General features: G+C 40.7%; 1 protein-coding gene across 1 annotated transcript in view; it reads right to left on the bottom strand.

Annotated features, from left to right (window-relative positions):
* LOC122533179 overlaps positions 1-19,107 on the bottom strand; it is a 338,341-nt gene extending 319,234 nt beyond the window's left edge. Inside the window, exon 1 of the mRNA XM_043662621.1 lies at positions 18,380-19,107. Coding sequence (XP_043518556.1) covers positions 18,380-18,472 — 93 coding nt within the window. The 5' untranslated portion in view covers positions 18,473-19,107. The remainder of the gene's footprint in view (positions 1-18,379) is intronic.
* Between the last annotated feature and the right edge of the window lie 580 nt (positions 19,108-19,687).

Here is a 19,687-nt window from a genome sequence, read left to right as displayed (position 1 = left end):
ACACTACATAGTCAATTACGTTCTTACAATATTTCAAATTATTACATTAATTTGGAGAAAGGATTGAACAAATGTAGAAAAAAAAATATTATTACGATTTTTTTTTTTTTAATCGAAAATGGTTGTTAAAGAAATTTAAAGGACAAGGGAAGAAATTTGAACGTAAAAATAATAGGTGGTATAGTGTTCAATCTCCAGAATATCCTGAAGTATCGCACTATTGCGATAGATCGTACCATAAAATACATCAGTGTAACACTACACGTATAATTACACGTTATTATACACGTCAGTGTTCCAGATTTCGCGCAGCTGTCTGTTATTACAGCCTCCTTTAGAATAGAAGGAATAGAAACCAAACGCATCCAATACAAAACTAATTGCCATTGTACGATTCTCCTTGGAAACCGAAAATAGAAAATTGGACAAATTTGCCCGAAACGGGCAGAAAGAGGACAGCTTAAACGCAAGATTAATGTAGTATTCAAACGACCGGTTCTCGGGCAAAAATAGCAGAGAATTCGTGTCAGGTAATTTCTCATGGAATGTGAATCAGATTCTTCGGTTGGAGAAAAACCGATCAAATCGTCGTCGAGATATCTCGGGGCTTGTTAAGAGTGATGTCGCGAATATTTTCTTGCGCGCGGCATCGCCGGAGTCGATGGAGTCGTTACGCTGGAACAACGCCAACGTCTAATTTCGCGCAGTTTCGGCGGAGGTTAGCGACACGGTAGCGCCGAACATTCCTAGAAAACAAGAGGCACTGACCCACTATACGTACATACGTACAAACGTTACGTGTTATGTACGCGACGCGTGTGAACAGAATGAAGTATCAAAAGATAACCGGAGAATCGGTTTCATTCAGGTCACGCAGCAACTTTATATTAGTGGATTAACGACGACGTTTGTGTACGCCGCTTTATCGAGTCATCGAGATAGAACGAAGAGGGAGAACTTTTTAATCAAACGACCAGAAAGAAATTTCGTCGACTTCTACTATGAAACTAGGCGTTTGATTCGAATTAAATCTATTGGGTACTTGGGTACTCGAAAAATACTCGGGTATGATTTATTCGAGTTACTCGTGTTAGCCGAGTATTTACTATGTTTGCAATATTTACACTTTGTCAGATAATAAGACTATGAAATTAATTATCCTGAAATAGATATTTTTATTTTTATTTTTTATGTAGAGTCAGTAATATACGTAGCCGAGTATTTACTATGTTTAATATATTTACATCTTTTGTCAGATGATAAAACTGGGGAACAATTAATTGCCTTAAAATAGATATTTTTATATAGAGTTACCAATGCACGTAGACAGATGAAAACTGTTCTCGCGAGAAGTGATTGAAATTAATCTTTTGTTGATATCAAGACGATAAATGCTAAAACGTAAAATTTCGATAAACCACTTTGCAGTACAATTGTGAGGAATTTCAGGAGTCCAGGGCTGTATTGAAATCAGAGTATCGTCATCTTGGTTCCAGAAGTATTCCACTGTAAAGTTCTTATATAATAGAACTTTAACTTTTATATGTATAATAGAAAATCAAATTAGCTTAGTGCCTTTACATTCAACTTTAAAGTACAAATTCGCAAATTTATAAAAACACGGTCTAGATTATTTAAAGGAACAATACTTATACTCTTTTTTCAATTCAAGATTTTTCGATAATAATTAGCCTGATACCGCCTAATCCCAAAATTGAAAATTCGATTGAATTTAAATAAGAAGAATTTGCCCAAGAAATGGCAATTTACCTAAATTACATTAATACCTAATAAAGTAGAAAAAATTACTTTTCATATTTGATATAAGAGTCAGCGAGATTCGTATATTTCTACAATAAAAAATGAATTATGAGAATTTCGTCATTCGGTGGAAAATTTAGTCTGACACGATTTAACCACTTGCTCTGGCAACTGATTGCGGACCCTAACGAGTGACCAAACCGTATAATTCGTCGCTTTCTTTTTAAACTCGTCGGTATGATATCGCTGGACAGAAATTATTGAGAAGTAATTTAACAAATTTATTATTTGTTCTGCCTGGGTTATACTTAAATACACTTAGAACTGAAGAAATATTGCAATTTGGGAGAAAAAATTCTCGACGTGCGTCATTCTAGCACAAAGACTAGAATACCAGTAGTAAAATGTCGGAATGCACCTCGAGTACATTCGAGTACTGGTCAGGCAAGGCTCGAGTAATATTCTATATCTCGAGACAGAAGGCCAGATTACTCCGGGTTGTCGGTAGTTGCCCTAATTCGAGCCCCATCGGAGTTAAGAAGCACGGCCGACACTCCTCGCGCTAAAATTACGTAAACACCGATCAAGAGTCACGTCGTCGGCGAGAACCGTCGTTCATCACGCGCGGTGAAATAACCGGATCGCAAAAACTTGCCTCTGCCGTCTCCTTCGTTTGCTCATCTCGTCAAACGCCTCGGCGTGGAAAGTGGATTTTAACGTGCTTTCTTGCGCGACAAGAGCGAGTAATTTCCTTAATTTCATCCGATAATGGCATTCCATCGACCGCTCCCCCCCCCCCCCCCCCCCCCCCCCCCCCTCCTCTTCGGGTCGGATTGATTTGTCCCTCCTTCGCGTATACAGGATTCTCGATTCTCGGGTTCGCGTTACGTTCAACCTCCCTCTCGGAGGATCGATCTCCCTTTGACATTTTTATTCTCTGGGAATAGTTTGTTTTACGTAGTTTTCCCAGGGAGCGTTTAATTTTATCAGGGCCCTGGGAAGGAAAGATGTTTTAGGTGGGACGCGCAGGCCAAACGAGGGATCGTTAAACAAAATTACTTCACGGTGAAACGGTGAAACGTTCTCCCCCGAACAAGCACGAGTTGAAAACGTACGACTTATTCGTTGTACCCCCGGGTTGCCGGGTAACGTCTCGAAGTTTTAACTAAATTCAACTCCGAACGGGGAGTAAAAACTTCGGCGGGCCAGAGAAGTATTCGCATCCTTATGGAAAATAACTCGACGTCGTCGGCTGGGTATCAACGGGGACGTGACGGTTTCGAGTCACATTATCCGGATGGTAGGTGCACACCGGTCCACACCGGCATGAATCACTACTCCGGGTTGGAACTTTTGCCGGCTGGAAGCTGCGGTGAAACCAGCCGACGTCGTCTATTTAATTTCGCGTTACAACGAGCCATTGAATCTCGCCTTGTTAAAAGCGAGAAAGAAAAAAAATCTGGTCGGGTGAGAACGATAAAACCATTAGGAGAGCGCGTGTCGTCTATTGTGCTGCTAACTAATTTATAACGCGAACAGCGAGGATAGCGGCTTTATCGTCGGAACGCGGCTGAATTTCGATAGGCTGGAAATACATACGCCGACTACAATACCGAAGACAGGTGTTGAAACAAGAGGAGATATTTCCGTATATTAGACACGCTCCAATTATCTTATCGGCTTGCGTTCCGCCGCGATTCTGATTAATCAAACCGTGAGGCAACGATCTCCGTCCATTACCGAAGAAACAATAATCGCGTTCGATCAATGTGCTGCACATTGTTTGTATTTCTTCGGCGGAAACTGTCAGATATATCTACGCGATTTCGTTGATCGGAGCACAGAGCAAGGGTGACAGTTTGGTTCTAGAGTAATACACAGTTCGGACAAGCGAGCAGCGTCAGGCTATTTCTCGTGAAGGAATAAGAAAAAGATGTGGAACCGAAACTTCGAGAAAGTGAGTTTTCAAATTCTACTGCGCGCCCGTGCAGATTATTCTGTTTGTGAACGATTCCTTGCGACTTGTTCTTCTATTGTGTTATTTACGTGAGCTTCCAGTCAGTTATCAAAACAATAAATTAAAACTAATTACACGAAAAAAAAAAAAAAACGAACAAGATATTTCTAACAGTTTTGTAATTGATAATAAAATATCTTCCTGCTTGCTCCAATTATTACAAGATATTATGTATTTAATAAGATATATATATATATATACATATATATTATTATTATTAAATAATTTACATCTTCTCTCACCAAACGAGAAACTTTTATCATCTTTGTCTTTTAATTTTTTCGTTAGTGCCTTTGTACTTAGATCTTTTATCATTCTCATCATTTCCATAAAACTCAACTAATTTCCTCGCGAACGTTGGCGCTTTCACATAACACATACGTACAAACCATATGTGACCACATTTTTTAATTCGACAGAATTTTCAGAAATAATTCAAACAGAAATATCACAGAATTCACATTGTTATTATTTCGTTACAAGATCGGTTAAATCTAATATTTACTTCAAAATGTAATGTATTACACATGACAAAATCTCGTTGAAATAGAATTTATCTTTATGTTCAGAAGAATGAACAATGTTAAACCGTATTTTACTAACTGCGCGCTAATTTCAAAGCTTTTACGAATCTTTCCTACAATTATGCAACAAGTTATAATATATACATTACTATTATTAATGTTATTAATATATACTGACATATTAATATATTATTATTAATACATACAACAAATTATAATATATACACGATTATACAATTAAATAATAAAATTCTGAAATTCCTACTCCTCTAAATTTCTATGATCAAGTAAATATTTATTTATGGAGACAACGTGCTACTGAAAACACCGAAATTGTGGTTGCAATCAGAAAATGATGCCGACTTCTTCGCTTTTTATAGCATGCTGGAGCCACAAAACAAACCCTTACAAGAGCTTTAATTTCGGACGAAACAGATAGCTTCTGAAATTTATTTCGACAACGGCAAGTTCAATTAAAAGACGCCGTAACCGGAATATTCTTTTAACGGCAGAACATCGGGAGGTTTCCCCCCTGACTCGAAAAACGATGGGTTTGCAACCGCGGGCGTGACCGCGAAAGCGTTAATAACTCTGCTCAAACATGTTCCTCACGTAACACACGATATCGTGCAGAAACAACACGCGAAATTACTCGAAACATCGGCCGGCCACCTCGTAAACACCGGAAATATATATCAAACGTTTTTATTGTCAATTTCGAACGAGAAACTTGGTGGCCGAAGCGGGCGTTGCTGCTGCAACAGTAGGCGAATGAAACGAAACGAAACGAAACGAACAGATGAACGAACGAATGAACGGTGAACAAACGAAAAGAGAATCGCTGGACACGAGGGCTGCCTTCGGGGAGTCGTGCCAAAATTGTTAACAGCCGAGACAGCCGTGTTATAGGTGGCATGTGCTTCCAATCAGTCGTCGAGAGGCGGGCGAGAAAAAGAGAGGCACAGGCCGTGAGAAAGAGAGGTGGAGACAGGTGGTTGGCGTCCCTGAGATACCGGTCACGGAGCCGAAGCCGTTTTATTGAACTCGCGCGATGGGACGACGCCCAATCGCCTCGGCCATTCGGACGTCTATCCGCGACGTGCTGCTCTCGCGCTGTCCCGCGATATTTTCTATCTCGGCCTGCGGAAATTATCCAACTTCTTAATATCCGCTTGTTTTCGAACCCGGATATTCGCATCCGTCGCGCAAGTGCCGCGTTTCGAGCGGCTCCAGGTACATCCGCGATGCGCGATCCACACCTATACTCCGTAGAGCTTTGCGTTTCGAATGAGCAAGTTCTAGTGTCGTTTCCCAAACTGTCGTTCGATAGTTGCTAGATCGTTGCTAGGATCTATCGTTGTGCACGTGCGCATACGGTGGGGCAAGTTATACGTATAATATATTAATAATATTAATAATATTAATATATATTAATACATAGAGTGGATCACCACGTATTGCCATCTAGATTTACGTCATTATTATTACGCGCAGTAAGAAATGTTTCAGATGAGGTTGAATGATTTCGAGTGGGGCATATTTTCTTGTAGGTGGACATGCAGAGGACATATAAAGTTTTTTAAAACGGAATTATGTATTTTTCATTGCATCAGTTGATGCACCTTGATATTCTGTACAAAAAAAGTATTAACCTATTTATGTTAAAAGATTATTAGCTTAGGGGATATTTTAATTTTAATTTTGTAAAATTATCGTATGAAAGATAGTATTGGAAGGATAGTATTCTTATATTTATATTGTCTTTGTCTTTCACGCATAGATTTTACAAAATTAAAATGAAAATATCTCCTAAACTAATGATTTTTTAAACATAAATAGGTTAATAAATAAACGTTTTTGTAAAGAATATATAATAAAAAATATGATTCCATTTTAAAAAACGTTAATGACCTTCATATGTCCTCAACACGTCCACCTACAAGAAAACTAGCATCATCAAAATGTGCCCCTTTCAGAATCATTCAATCTTCATCTGAAACATTTTTCGCTACGCGTAATAATAATGATGTAAATCTAGATGGCAATATGTGGCCCACCTTGTATATATAATATACATTATATTGCGGCAGTTTCCAACTACGATTTTGATTAAAATCAGAGCGAAATCAGGCTCGACACCGTGAAAAGGATTACCGATATCGCTGCTAGCTAGCTCGAGAATTTATACGATCCTTTTGCGGAGAAATAATCACCGACGAAAGAGGAGGGGGAAGGGCGCGAGAATCGCGGCGATCAACGAAAACGAGGACGTTTAAAACCGCGTCGTATCTGTCGACGGGGGAATGTCGTTAAGCGAGAAATCGATACGATAACGCGGGCTGTTCGAGCTACTCGAATAACCGGATTACCCGCGCATTGTGTTGTTACCCGTAGACAGTGGAGGAATATCCCCGGCCGCGCGAAGCGCACGTGTTTCCACCGCTTTTATTTCACCGAAGGTATCGAAAAGGAAAACCCGGGAGGGGCGGCGATTCCTTTTCCGAGCGGTTGCGGTTCGGCAGTTTGCAAGCACCGCCAGCAGCAAAGGAACGAGAAGACGGAACAACAACGCTGCGGGACATCTGCGGTCGTTGAAGATCGAAATACGAGATACCTCGCGCCAGTTGCACCGTATAAAGCGCGAGGAGAGAAGGGGGCGAGGTTGCACAAAACGGGGAAACATCGGTGGCACACCGGAGCCAACATCGGCGACGAGATATTCGAGAAATTCGTTTGTGTATACCGAAATAAACGGCCCTTCGCGAGATACAATTGTGGCGAATCGTTCGAGGATACGAGAATCTTCTTCTCCCCTCTTCTTCGCAACGGTCGCTGTCGAACTTTAATATCGCGGGCACGAACCCTTGGAAAAATTTGCTTCCCCGGAATTTTCCTGGTATTTCCATAGGGGGTGTTACGTGAAACACGCTGCCCCCTCCGCGCCCCGGCCAAAGATTGCATTACAAATGACGCGGAAAACGCATCAAGTATCTGGCGATCGTAAAACTCCGTTTCAATTACCGGAAGGACGCGTCTATCGACCATCGCCCATCTCCCCTCTGCGCGAGCGGCTGTTTCCCTGCTTCGTACTAACACGAAACACGCGTGTTCGGCGACGAATCCTGCAACGCTGTCGTGAACGATGGTAACACGGAGACAGAGTTTTAATTAAGAAAGCAGAGCACCGGTCATTAATATTTTCAGAAGATGCACGCTCTTTCATTGCGTACGCGGCGTAGTCCGCAGGGGGAGGGAAGGGACAAGGGGGGCAGCGAGTCTAGTGTCCTTCAGAGATTTCAGACGTGCTTTTACTTTTCTCTCCCCTGGCTCCACTTGCCGGAGCGCTTTGCTTTTTCGTCTGTACGGTCGTTTTTCTTTTTTTTTTTTTTTTCTTTTCTCTACTCCTTTCTCTTTTCTTTTTTTCTTTCCAAAGGTCAAAGGGGCCACGGTCTCCCCCATCTTGAAAACATTAATGAGCTCCCAGAACGACGTGCACGCACTGTACGAACATACATATGTACGTGCGCTCGCATGCATTACGCTTGGAAAAAGGGGTGGAACGAAGAAAGGGAAGAAAAGGAGGAATGTTATATTGGAGAACGTGTCGTCCAGACACGAGACACAGGTTAACGTCGCGGCCAATCTTTGCAGGACTTATCACTCGATTTCCTTCGTGTGGCAGTTGAGCGATTTAATCTCACGATACGAGGTGCTCTCAGAGCGCTGCGATACGTCGTGAAATCGATCGGCAATGTTTCCTTTTTCATCTCCTTCTTTTTTCGCCGTTTGAAACTCGTTTATCGAAATGTAGTTAATCCAAGATTACGATGATCTATCCCTAAATACAGGACCAGGAGGGCGTTTGGCTTCTTCGACTGGTTTTGACCGTGCCGCGGGATTATTCGAAAGAGCAATAAATAAATACGCTGCGTTTAAACCGGGGCCGGAAGGATAGAGAATTGGCGTAAATAGGGAAATATTCGTCGGAGGATCTATGTATACGTCCGAAGTGAATGCTCTTCGTGATGTCGTGAATGGAATTGAGCCCGAGAGAGAGAGAGAGAGAGAGAGAGAGAGAGAAAGAGAGAGAAAGTGTGTGTGTGTGTTGAGTGTTGAAATTTATGTGTCCGCGCGCCGATGTGTATACGACCCGCGTTATCGAATATCGCAGAAAATCTGTAATAACTGTTCCCCGGCTTATACCGGTGGAATTTATTTTCCGAACGGCGCTGCCAATGCACGATAAACCGAGAGATCGAAAAATTCTTAATCGACTTAGAGACGTTCGGTTATCAACGGGATGATTCATTCAACTTTTCTCGCGGGCGAGACGCTTTCGATCGGCTAGTAATTAAAACGGCCCTTCCCCTCCCCCCCTCCACCCCTCCCCCTCACGCTCCGAGTTTTAGAAACCGATCGCGTTCGGTGATGTTGAGCGAAACGAAAGTTTGCCATTCAATGGTTCGTTCACGTCTGCCCGACAAAACCATACTTAAACGCGGCGCGGAGGCATGGAGGGAAAAAGCGAGCCGATAAAAGGGGGAAGAGAAGGAAGGAATTTCCTTTATCGTGGAATTGTTCCAGATTTATGAGCTCCAGGAGTTCAGCCATTCAAATTTTTCAACTGCTCTTTCTTGCCTGCCTGCTATAAGACCGCGGCTCTTAGACGAACGAGCTGAGAAAGGGGCGGGGAGAGAAGCCAATATAGAAATGGATGAAAGCAAAGTCTTTACGCAGACGGACCGGATTCGATATTGATGAACTCTAATAACTTCCATCTGAAAATTTGGAATTTCTCCCTTTTCTTTTTCTTTTTCTTTTTCTTTCTTTCTTTCTTTCTTTCTTTCTGCACGAGCGATTGCCAGACGTTGTCTCGAGCTACTTTTTCCCGCGCGTAATATACACGATTATTCGCCGACGATGATTCTTCATTCGTTATTGACTTCTCCATTAGCGAAGTTGATCGTAACTGATCGTAATTGCAAGAAACGTAACTCCTTTGAAAGTTGTTTCAAATTCAACCCGCATAATATTCCACAAAGTTGGGTACGGGTAACTGTTTGACGAGTACGCGAGGAAAAATGAAGAAAGATTGTTCAGCGTTTTCCTCGCGAAATAAATAACGGTCAGAAAGTGTAATTTCCTACAATTTCTGCTGCCACTAATCAAGTACAGCTACACGATTCTCGTCTTATTTTTAGCATTATTATCATTACCAATCATCGATTTGTTGGTAGTTTAAATATTCTATTTCTATTACTTACTAAAAGAAAAAGAAAATGAGTTTAATAGAATAGAAATTCGGGAATTTCTAGAAATCTTATCTTATTAATTACTTTACTTTACTTATTCATCACTCAAAGTCAGATATTTGAGGAAAATAAAATCAAAGCGAGATAAAGGAATGGTTTTCCATTATTTAGAAGTGTTTACTCGAATTTCTGTCTTGGTAAACTCGTTCATGTTTAATACATTCTTTAAATAACAAAAGAATCAAATGAAAAATGCGATGAGAATTATATTCAACGTGATAGAATTTTACGATAATGAGGCGGGAATTACAACTTTTTTTATTATTTCAATTAAAGTAAGACATGTGTATCTAAAAGTCTATTGAGAAATTTATTTTCGAACGATAGAAATTTAAACACGTGAAAAATTCACTCGATAAATGAAACTCGATAAATAAAATACGATTCTATATCGAAGAATTCGTGTCGATGAGCAGCTTCTGCCCGATTTAAATTGTTTAAAGATATGAAGATTATCGTGTATAAGGTAACGATGCAATCCCGTTATTTCCAATCCCGAATAAAGTCCCTCTTTCCGCAATATACATAACTCAAGTCACAGATTAAAGCGGATCAAATTGATCGTTGTTGATCGTGTAAAAAATTAAAGCACGTACCAAGAGATACTTCAATAATTGCAATCTCCGCCTCCAACATATTCGAAATCGTTTACATTGCGATGAGTAATACGTTCACCGATTCGACACGTATATAGCGTACTATATACTTCCTCATATTATCGCCATGTTACAACGTATTATAATATTTCTTGATACGTTCGCGGATGTAAGTTGTTCGACGTCAATTCCACTTCAATTTCGTATTTGATTACTGTATAATTCACGTATTCTCTGCACAATATGCGAGCATTATTATCTTATTAATGATGGACAATTGCATTTTTAAAGAATTCATGATTTACTGTGAAGAGCATAACTGTAGGTTTCGGGTAAGTAATTTTTTTATTGTTGCGTGAACATTAACAAATACGCGTTGCAGAATGTTAATCTAAATCATTTTTCAAAACTGCAGATATTATTAAGGAATTATTGAAGGATTATTATTAAGGAATATTTTTTGAATAAATAATAATAAGAAATATTCTTTAATCGGAGAAATATTCTGATGTACAGAAGCATCAGTACACATATAAATATATTCTATCACGCGAAACATTAATTGAATGTAGTCGAGAGCATGTTGTTTCCTGAAGAAATTATTATATTTCAACACGATCGAAATCCTAAGTACACAATACAAAATTTGTATCAGTATGGCCTGTAGAGTTCAGATCTTGATTGAGGATCTGTAGAAGAATATTAAATACTTCTGAATATTCATCAGTATCAAGAATTGCAGAACAATTATACAAAATTCATTTCGTTTAACTGAAGAAACATTTGCAAAATTAAACAATTGTTTATATTGGTTTCAACTGGCGGAAATATCCCTATTATGTTCATTCTTTGTGCATCTTAATATCAATAGTTATAAAAACACAAATTTGTAAAAAACCTGTCTTCAGATCTATTTAAACTTCTTATTATTTTATAATTAAATTGTATTGAAATTAAAATAAAATAAGGTTGATATAAGTATTATCATATATATCGATTATTAGAACGCTCTATCATTGAAATATTTTAGTATTTTCCTAATTTAATCATTGAAGATGACTGTCAAAACAAGATCTCTTTGAGTATTTATTACGTAATATTGTGTTGTGTTACTGGCGTGAGCTAGACAGTGTTATTAATTGAAACAAAATGTGAAATTATTAAGAAGTTGAAGAATAACGAGTGTACAACAAACGTAGTTCCAAAATAGGCCATTAGGAAATCATCAACGGTGTCAAAAATAAAGAATAATCAACTGAAAATTATTTATAATTCGACAACGACGACGACGAAGATGTATCTCTTCATTTTGAAGCTTCGGAAAAGAGGATCAAACAGTGAGAGGCATAAAAGATATGCAACTTCAAACAATTACTTGTGTTAAAAAATTTATATGACATAATGATTAAAAAATTATAGAATCTTCAACATTTTACATGTAAAACATATGAAATTTAATATGAAGAAAATTGTTATATCATTCGAACACACTTGTCGCACAATTAATTTCAATAATTCTACTACATCAACTTCCATTTTATTCCATAAATTTCCGCACAATTTAATCGAAATAACAAGTTTAAATATTAATATAAAAAGAAACGTCGAAACTACGAAAAAAATCTACGTGGAATATTTTCAATTTTGTCAATCATCACGGACACATCAATGTGTCGGTTTATCGTGCAAGTTTCTGTCAACTTGCTTATCAACGCGACTGTGACACGACAGTGACCCATTATCTCGAAATAGAAAAAAAAGCAAAGATCGACGTAGCGTGAAATTCGAATCGGCTTCATCATCGAGGACCATCGAGGACCATCGAGATACCACACACACACCTTACCGATACACACTGCGGTCAGAGCGAAACGCTAAAATCTCAAGACCGCCTGTGCCCTTAACGTCGCGTTTCGAATACCGGGTCAAAGATGATACGAGCTCAGAGTCGATAAGACAAACTTCAAACGTGTACACGCGAAATCGTGTGTACTCTCGATGCTCTCGTCCGATAGGACAACGATATTGGCTGCGCGTGCAGCCAAGTGCATCTGAGATATCGAAGTCAGAACTGAATCGTCGTCGCCGCGATAATTATTACGTCCTGCGGTTATACAGCACGGTGGAAAAACAGCGCGCTGCACGAGTGCACGCCACGTTTTCTTTTGAAAAAGGAGACCAGGTAGGCGAGGAAAGAATGGTCGACCATTTCTCGTCGTGGATACCCCCGTGTATGTACGTATGGCGGCCGAACGAAGAGAGAAACGAAGGAGAGAACGGGAGAAAAAGCGGTAGTACCGGTCTAGCTTGTCCTCGACGAGTACACACTTCGGCACGTAGGTAGGCAGACTGTCTTACACGTCGTAGTTATATGTTGGTAACACGGGTACTAAAAGTATTCTCTACTTGGCTATTTTCACCTAATTTACGACGAGTAAATCCGAAATGAAAAGTTGAACCTTCTCCTTAGCTCTGCTGAGACTCTCCGCTGCCGCGCCCTGTAATTTTCGCCCCTTGCGACAAGCTGGCTTCTTAACCTCTTGCGCTGGAACGACGTGCCACGCACGTCGAGAATTTTTCGTCCCAAAATTGCAATATTTTCTCGGTTTTAAGTATACTTAAGTGTAGCCAAAGCAAAGCAAATAATAAATTTATTACTTCTCGGTAATTTCTATCCATATCCAGTGATATCATACCGACGAGTTCAAGAAGAAAGCGACGAATCATTGTATACGGTTTGGTCACTCGTTCTGGTCCGCAATCAGTTGCCAGCTCAAGTGGTTAAAAGCGCGACCCTCGCAATTATTCGTCACGTACCTTTCGGTTTTTACCTCACGCACGTCCGTCAACGGGGTTTTTCGGTATCTTTCGGACGACGAACGCACAAAACGCGTTTGTCCATAGAGCTTGAGATATCTACTATGAGATGCTAAACGAGCATGTTTTTCGACGTTAAAATAATACCGGGGGGAAAGAAGACGAAACTTTAAAGAGCTTAACAGGCGTTACTGCTTTGGCTTCCTTGTGTAAGAAGATGCCATGGTATAATCTTTCGCCAGATTTTTCGCGTTGTTAAAAACTTTGAATCTCGTGTGGTTGAATAATGATACGTTGATTTATTCATTGTAGAACATTAGTAGCAGTTTTGCAGAATTCAACGGTACATTGTGAAACGTACAAATGATTTTCATACTTATGAAATTAATTACTGAGATTAATGTCGATCGATATTTTGATTATCACGTAATACAACATTATTTCTCTCTCGTGAATACATGTATTCGTGTTATTTTATTCGACTTTTTTGTAAGAAGAAGGTATTACGACATAATATAGGGTTAAACAATAACAGCAATTGTTCGTTGCAGTGCATTAATAATATGCACGATTTAAGTGCACAGCACACTGTGAATAATAATTTTCATACTTATCATTAATTTCGTTCGTTATTGAGATTGATGTTGATCGATGTAGTATACCTAGGAACCTTAATTTTGACTACATCGTGTAATATTACTTCCTCCTCGTGAATATTCATCCTCCTATAATTAATATCCATCCGCGATTAATCACATTAATGCTAATCAAAGATTTTTCAGTGGTGATTTAATTACCCGAATCGCTGATCGGCACTCTTTACGGATAGTACGTGGATGCGATGGATCTTTCGTACACAGAGAGTTCCTCGTGATAAATGACTGCGAACCTATCAAATATCAATATGCGTGCATTGTTAATGTATCCGCATTACCATAGCCAATCGTGCAAACCGGATTAACCGTAACAACGCCGTTACCAGCGTGTCGACTTTATCCGATATTGAAAACCGCGCCGTGTTTCAAATCGCGCCCCCCTCCCAAAAACAATCGATCCCCGTTAACGTTCAATTCCTTCGGATTCCTTTAACAACGGGGTGTAAATGTGTCGACCAACGAGCTGTTATTAATTACGCGTTATTAACGGGCAGGACACTGAACGTGGCACAAAAGCGCTGCAAGGGACACGATCACAAGAGCGCCATGTGCGGTCTTAAATATGGCACGTCCTGTGCGGAAAGCTTATAAAGTGACATATGCGCGCGATATATACGCGTTTCCCCCCCTAGAGTTCCCGGGGTGCTACTGGATGCGTTAATGCAAGATAATGCTCCATCATTTCGTTCCATTTCATTTCTATTTATCCCTGAAGGTTCAGGTGGAACTTTCTCTCCCCATCGAGAGAAGAACGCGCATAAAAGGGGGACACGCACGCTCCTCGACTCGAGCAACTCCCATCCCTTCCTTCTTACCCTGTTAATTCAATTACCGCTTAGGTTAGCGCACGGAGGAACACAAAATTAGTCGCGAGTCGAGGTAATTCACGGCTAAGTGCGAGACCGCGGCCGATAGGAAAAGTCTGAGAACGTTGGAGCTGCCTCGAGAGGCCGTGTTATCTCCGTTTCGAAAATCACATTAGAAGAGGTCGTTATCTAGCCACCGTGTACGACTAACACGTGCCGTATTTATTACCGGACTGAGCGTGAATTGTACCATCACTCGTGTCGAATCGCTCAGTAATATTTGATCCAAACGATTTTATACGCGATTCACGTTCAATCCGCGTGCGAAATCCTTCGAATATTTATCTATTAACACATTGCGTACCGCACTCGGCGCGCCCAACCTGCTCCCAGGGTCCGCACATTTTTGGAGCAACTTAGAGAAACTTTGTACAACGCACATATGCACTTCTTTAATTCACATTGATAAAATATTCTTAAATATTATATATTATATTATATATATTATTATATATTTTTTATAGTAATATTCAAGAATCTATTTATTATGTATTTCAGATTTCAACTATTATTTATTTTATATTTATATTAACACATTGAGGTCGGTATACTCTGATAAACATATAGTCTGTACTTTCTCGTACTTTTTGAATTATTTAATATATGCTTGAGAAGGTTCAAGAGAATGTATAGCATTTAACAACTGTATGATTTTATTAACAATTAAAATTATTAATTATCTTTCATTTCAGAGGTACTTTATTAAATAAAATAAAATGAAAACCAGTAACGTTTCTTAGTGTAGTATGTTAGGAAACAATTTCCCTACTTCTTGAAAAAATTATATAACATTATAATATATAATTATATATTATATATAACGTTGCCTAATCGTGTCCCCAGTCTGCAACGTTGAAACACGAGAATTCTCGTCTCTCGTCCGCAACAGTTGAAAACTGAAAGACGCGAATTCGCGTCTGCCGTTCACAATGTGTTAACTATCGCGTTAAAGTGGGAGAAAGTGGGCGTGGAAAAAACGTTTGTTAAGGCTGATGTCGCGCGTCCCTTGAAAAAAAAGAACGAGTCGGGTGAAAAATTAGAGGGATTCGACGAGAACAGACGGCCTGGCGTGTTCGACGCGATAATTACCTTTCTTCGAACGACAAGGAGAGACCGAAGAGAGGCACGAGTGTGTCCTCGGACTCTCCGAGCGAAATCCTCCCGAGGTGCCGATAACACGTTGATGAGGCAATTAATATTGATGTAACAGGAGGCGAATCCCCCGCTATTGTTACCCGAATACCGAACACCGTCCAGATTAATATTTAATTTGCACGATCACGGAGTTTCCGAGTGCCCGAGGGGGGCTGATGGTTGTTCGTGCTCGTCGAATTTTTGACGATCGTGCCGCGGAATTCTCAATACGGGGCATGGTCGAATATTCAACGAGCTCGTAATAAACTTCTTGAAGCTTTGCCGGCGCGCGACGACACAGTAATTATTATGCAGTGTATTAAGAAACAAGCTCCTCTTTCTCTCTCTCTCTCACTCACTCTCCTATCCTCGGCCATTCTATTATTCTCTCCGGCTTGCGAGAGAAACGAAGCACAGCGATACGAAAACGCAATCGTAAGCCTCGAATAACTCGGGCCACTCGAGATAGTTTGCATGCCTTCTCGCAATCTCGGATCACTTGGTAGAAACTATCATGCCTTCTTACACTACTTGGTACTTATCGTTTTTATCACCGTTGTCACGAATACCGCGAAAGGGGGAGGGAGAAAAAGAAGATCGAGGGATCGCGAAATACTCGAGTAATCCCTTGTATGATAATTATTAACGAGCACGAACGACAGAGGCAGATGTGAATGATAACGGTGAAAGAAAACGGTGGAGAGGCATGACGATTTCTTTTTTTAAAGAAATTCGCGACAAAAAGCTCGAGCACGGTGTTTAATTGTGATTTATAATCGTTTAGTTTTGCCAAATGATCGCTACGCGAATACGAAATACAAAGGGAAATGGAAAGTTTTAAATGTGTAATTTGCTCGTTACGTGTGTGTTCGACTGTTTGATCGAATGAGGTTAATGAAAAATATTTATAACTGAAGATGATGATTCGCGTTTGAGGTGATTATCTCAAATGATTTAAAAATTTTAGTCGACATAACGATATTTCAGTTGGACATTAACTGGACATTAACAGCCGACGTAATGAATCACGCTTATTTTTACGATTAATATAATTCCAATTCACTGAAACTAATAGCAATAAAGTTACCTCGTATTTCAATGACGTTTCATTACACTGTGATTTAGCATCCCATTTCACTCGTATAGAGATGTAGCAAGTTTATGATAAAATGATCAAATGTTGTTATGATAGAAAATTGAATTGTAAGGAAAAATCACATATGTTTAATCAGGGAGGAAATTTGAAACATTGTTTAAATATATAACTACCTTATAGTACTATACTATAGTATATTTAATTTTATCTTTTTTTATATTATATTTTTTATTTATAATATTCACGCTAATAAGAACCTACTTGTACTCTTTTTTAATTTGAGATATTTTTCAATTTTAGAAAAATATAAATGAGTCAAAAATGACCGGAAGAATGTTGGAGAATTAATTGTCTCGATAGAAAGTAAATTGATTCTGATGATGACTAACACACGTGTAATGTATAATATGTATACGTGTAATTGTATTGTATAAATACATAAACATATACACACATATAAATATATATATATATATATATATATAATGTTTATAATTATATATATTATTTAGTCACACATTATGTCGTCATAAAATTAATCAATGATCCAAACGAAAATAAAAGAAATATTCTCAAATACTTCACTGTAAAAGCGTAACAACACTTGTATAACAAATTTGAACGATCAGTTGTGTCCAACATTAATATATTCCTATCGAAGCGTAGATTTCAAACGGCCGCGAAAATAACAGCATCTCGAAAAAGGCGTAAGTATTTTTTACGCGAAACGAAAACACGATAAAGGCGTGGATGTTTGCACGAGTAGCGGCGAAATCCATTTGAGCCCGCTATTTCTTTTCGTCGAACGTCGAGCTCGTGAAAAGTTAACCGATTAAGAACTGCGTTGAATTCCGTCAGTTAGCGAAGTCAAACAGAGTGGTATTTCGATGATCGATGAATCGTCTTAGATTTCTCGAGCACGTTCTCTCCGCTGCCGCGGCAGCTGAGTTTGACACTTTCGATCCGTCTTTATCCGCGATTCTATCCCCCTCGTTGCGATTGACAGTTCGATCGTGCCAAAAAGACGATTCACCTTCAATCGTCGCGCGCGCGACTTTAATCTTTCATCCGCGTACATACGTGATTCAATGCCGGCACAAAGCAGGCCTCTCGCCTGCGGAGTCGTAATAATCTAAACGCGCTAGGCGTGCACGTTTCGATTCGTCGTGGCTCTCGTTGCTCCGAACGCGCGGAAAAAAGAGAAACAACGAGAGAACGACGCGAGCAAGGAGAACGGAACGTGACGAAGACGAGGAGAAAGCGCGCGCGCTGATCGGACCGAGATGGAGAAAGATAGAGAACGCGGTCGGATCGGAGCAAAAGAATCTGAAGAAGAAGAAGAAGAAGAAGAAAAAGAAGAAGAAGAAGAAAAGGATCAAGAGACCACAATAGACGATCCTTTCTCTCTCTTTCTCTTCCGATACTCCATTTCGACCCTGCCAGCATTGGAGCCTGTATCCTCGCCTCCGGCTGTGACACGATCTTCAACCTTTCAAGATCGAAACAGAAGGAAACGGGTGACGAGACACAGATTCGAAAGAGTGACAATCGCCTGGCACCGTAAGTGAAACCAACGAGAAGATAAGCTGTGCAAACTTACTCTTGCGAGCGGCATGGTCACGTCGATTTTTCTTCTGTCCGCGGGTGTATCCTTTACGAGCGGGTCACTAACTAGCCTGTACACATCACCCATGATTCGCGCGACGAACGCGAGTAAACAAACGAAAATAACTTTCCTTTTACTTTTACTTTTCCCTCTCTCGCTTCCAGACCACTTGATATTTATTTTCTTTCTCTTTCCTTCTTTTTTTCACCACCGAACACACTGCTCAGACGGCGGACAATAGACGACAAAAATCCACGCGCAACGTAGTCAAGGTAAATGTTGCAACGAACACCTCGGGGATCATCGCGTCATACCGCGATTTGTCAAATCGTCGTGCGATCGCGAACGATCATGTGGGCTCATTTCTCGAATCGTTGCCGGTTCTGCTGTTGTCCTCTCTCCGCTCTCCGCCGACGATTTCCCACCGCATGTGTCGAGTTTGAAACGCGTACGAACGATCACTCCGAGAGAGATCGTGGGGTCGATCCGCGGACACGAACCGCACACGTTGGCCGTCGCCGTTTCTCACGCGATACCACTACGAAGGCGTGCGAACGTTTCACAATTCGAAACTGATCGAGATGACAACCACCCCGTCCAGGCACACAGGGCAAACTGTCGTCTGGTCGGCGCTCAGCGGCCCGCAGCGACGTACCGTGAACGACGAAAAGCGAAACTCGATGGCGCCACGGCTGTACGGAGTCTGTGCCGTGAGTGCGCTTAGGCACGACGCTAGCGCTGCCGCCGACCGATCTTCGCGTTACGTCCTCGCTACACATTCGAATCTTACCAACCAACACGATCGCGGCGAGTTGTTCGCGCGGTGGTGTGCGCGCACACGGAAGCACTCGACTTACCACCACGATCGCATCGCGCGGCGGTGTCTGCACGTACACGCGGAACTCGCGAAGTGGCGTTGGACAAGTGTGGTTGTGGTTGAGGTGTAGAGGTTCCGGAGGCGGCGGGGGGGGGTCGGGGTCGGGGTTGGGAGGTGGAGGTGGAGGTGGAGGAGGTTGAGTTGGTAGTTACCCCCACGAAGAGTGTTCCAGGGCCGGCGCAACCGCAATTCGTCGATTGCAACGACTGATTGCGAGCGCGATTTAACGGAAGTCGAGCGAGCTGTCTACTTTTAAAACGCGGCTGATACGACGGAGTTATGTATAGCCGCTGCCTAAATTGCTTTGTCCCGACGATTTACATTCTTTTCATGTAAATGAGTTTGCCGGATTCGCTCGGTGTGTGGAGATCGCGTCTACGCGCGAGCGTGTTGTAACGCGCCACGTTAAACGAGGCTCTCTTCTT

This window comes from Frieseomelitta varia, unplaced genomic scaffold (assembly GCF_011392965.1).
Source record: "Frieseomelitta varia isolate USP_RPSP 00005682 unplaced genomic scaffold, Fvar_1.2 scaffold_501, whole genome shotgun sequence".
Classification (NCBI taxonomy): Eukaryota; Metazoa; Arthropoda; class Insecta; order Hymenoptera; family Apidae; genus Frieseomelitta; species Frieseomelitta varia.
The sequence above is the reverse complement of the archived record's forward strand: the minus strand, read 5'-3'. Positions and strand labels throughout refer to the sequence as shown.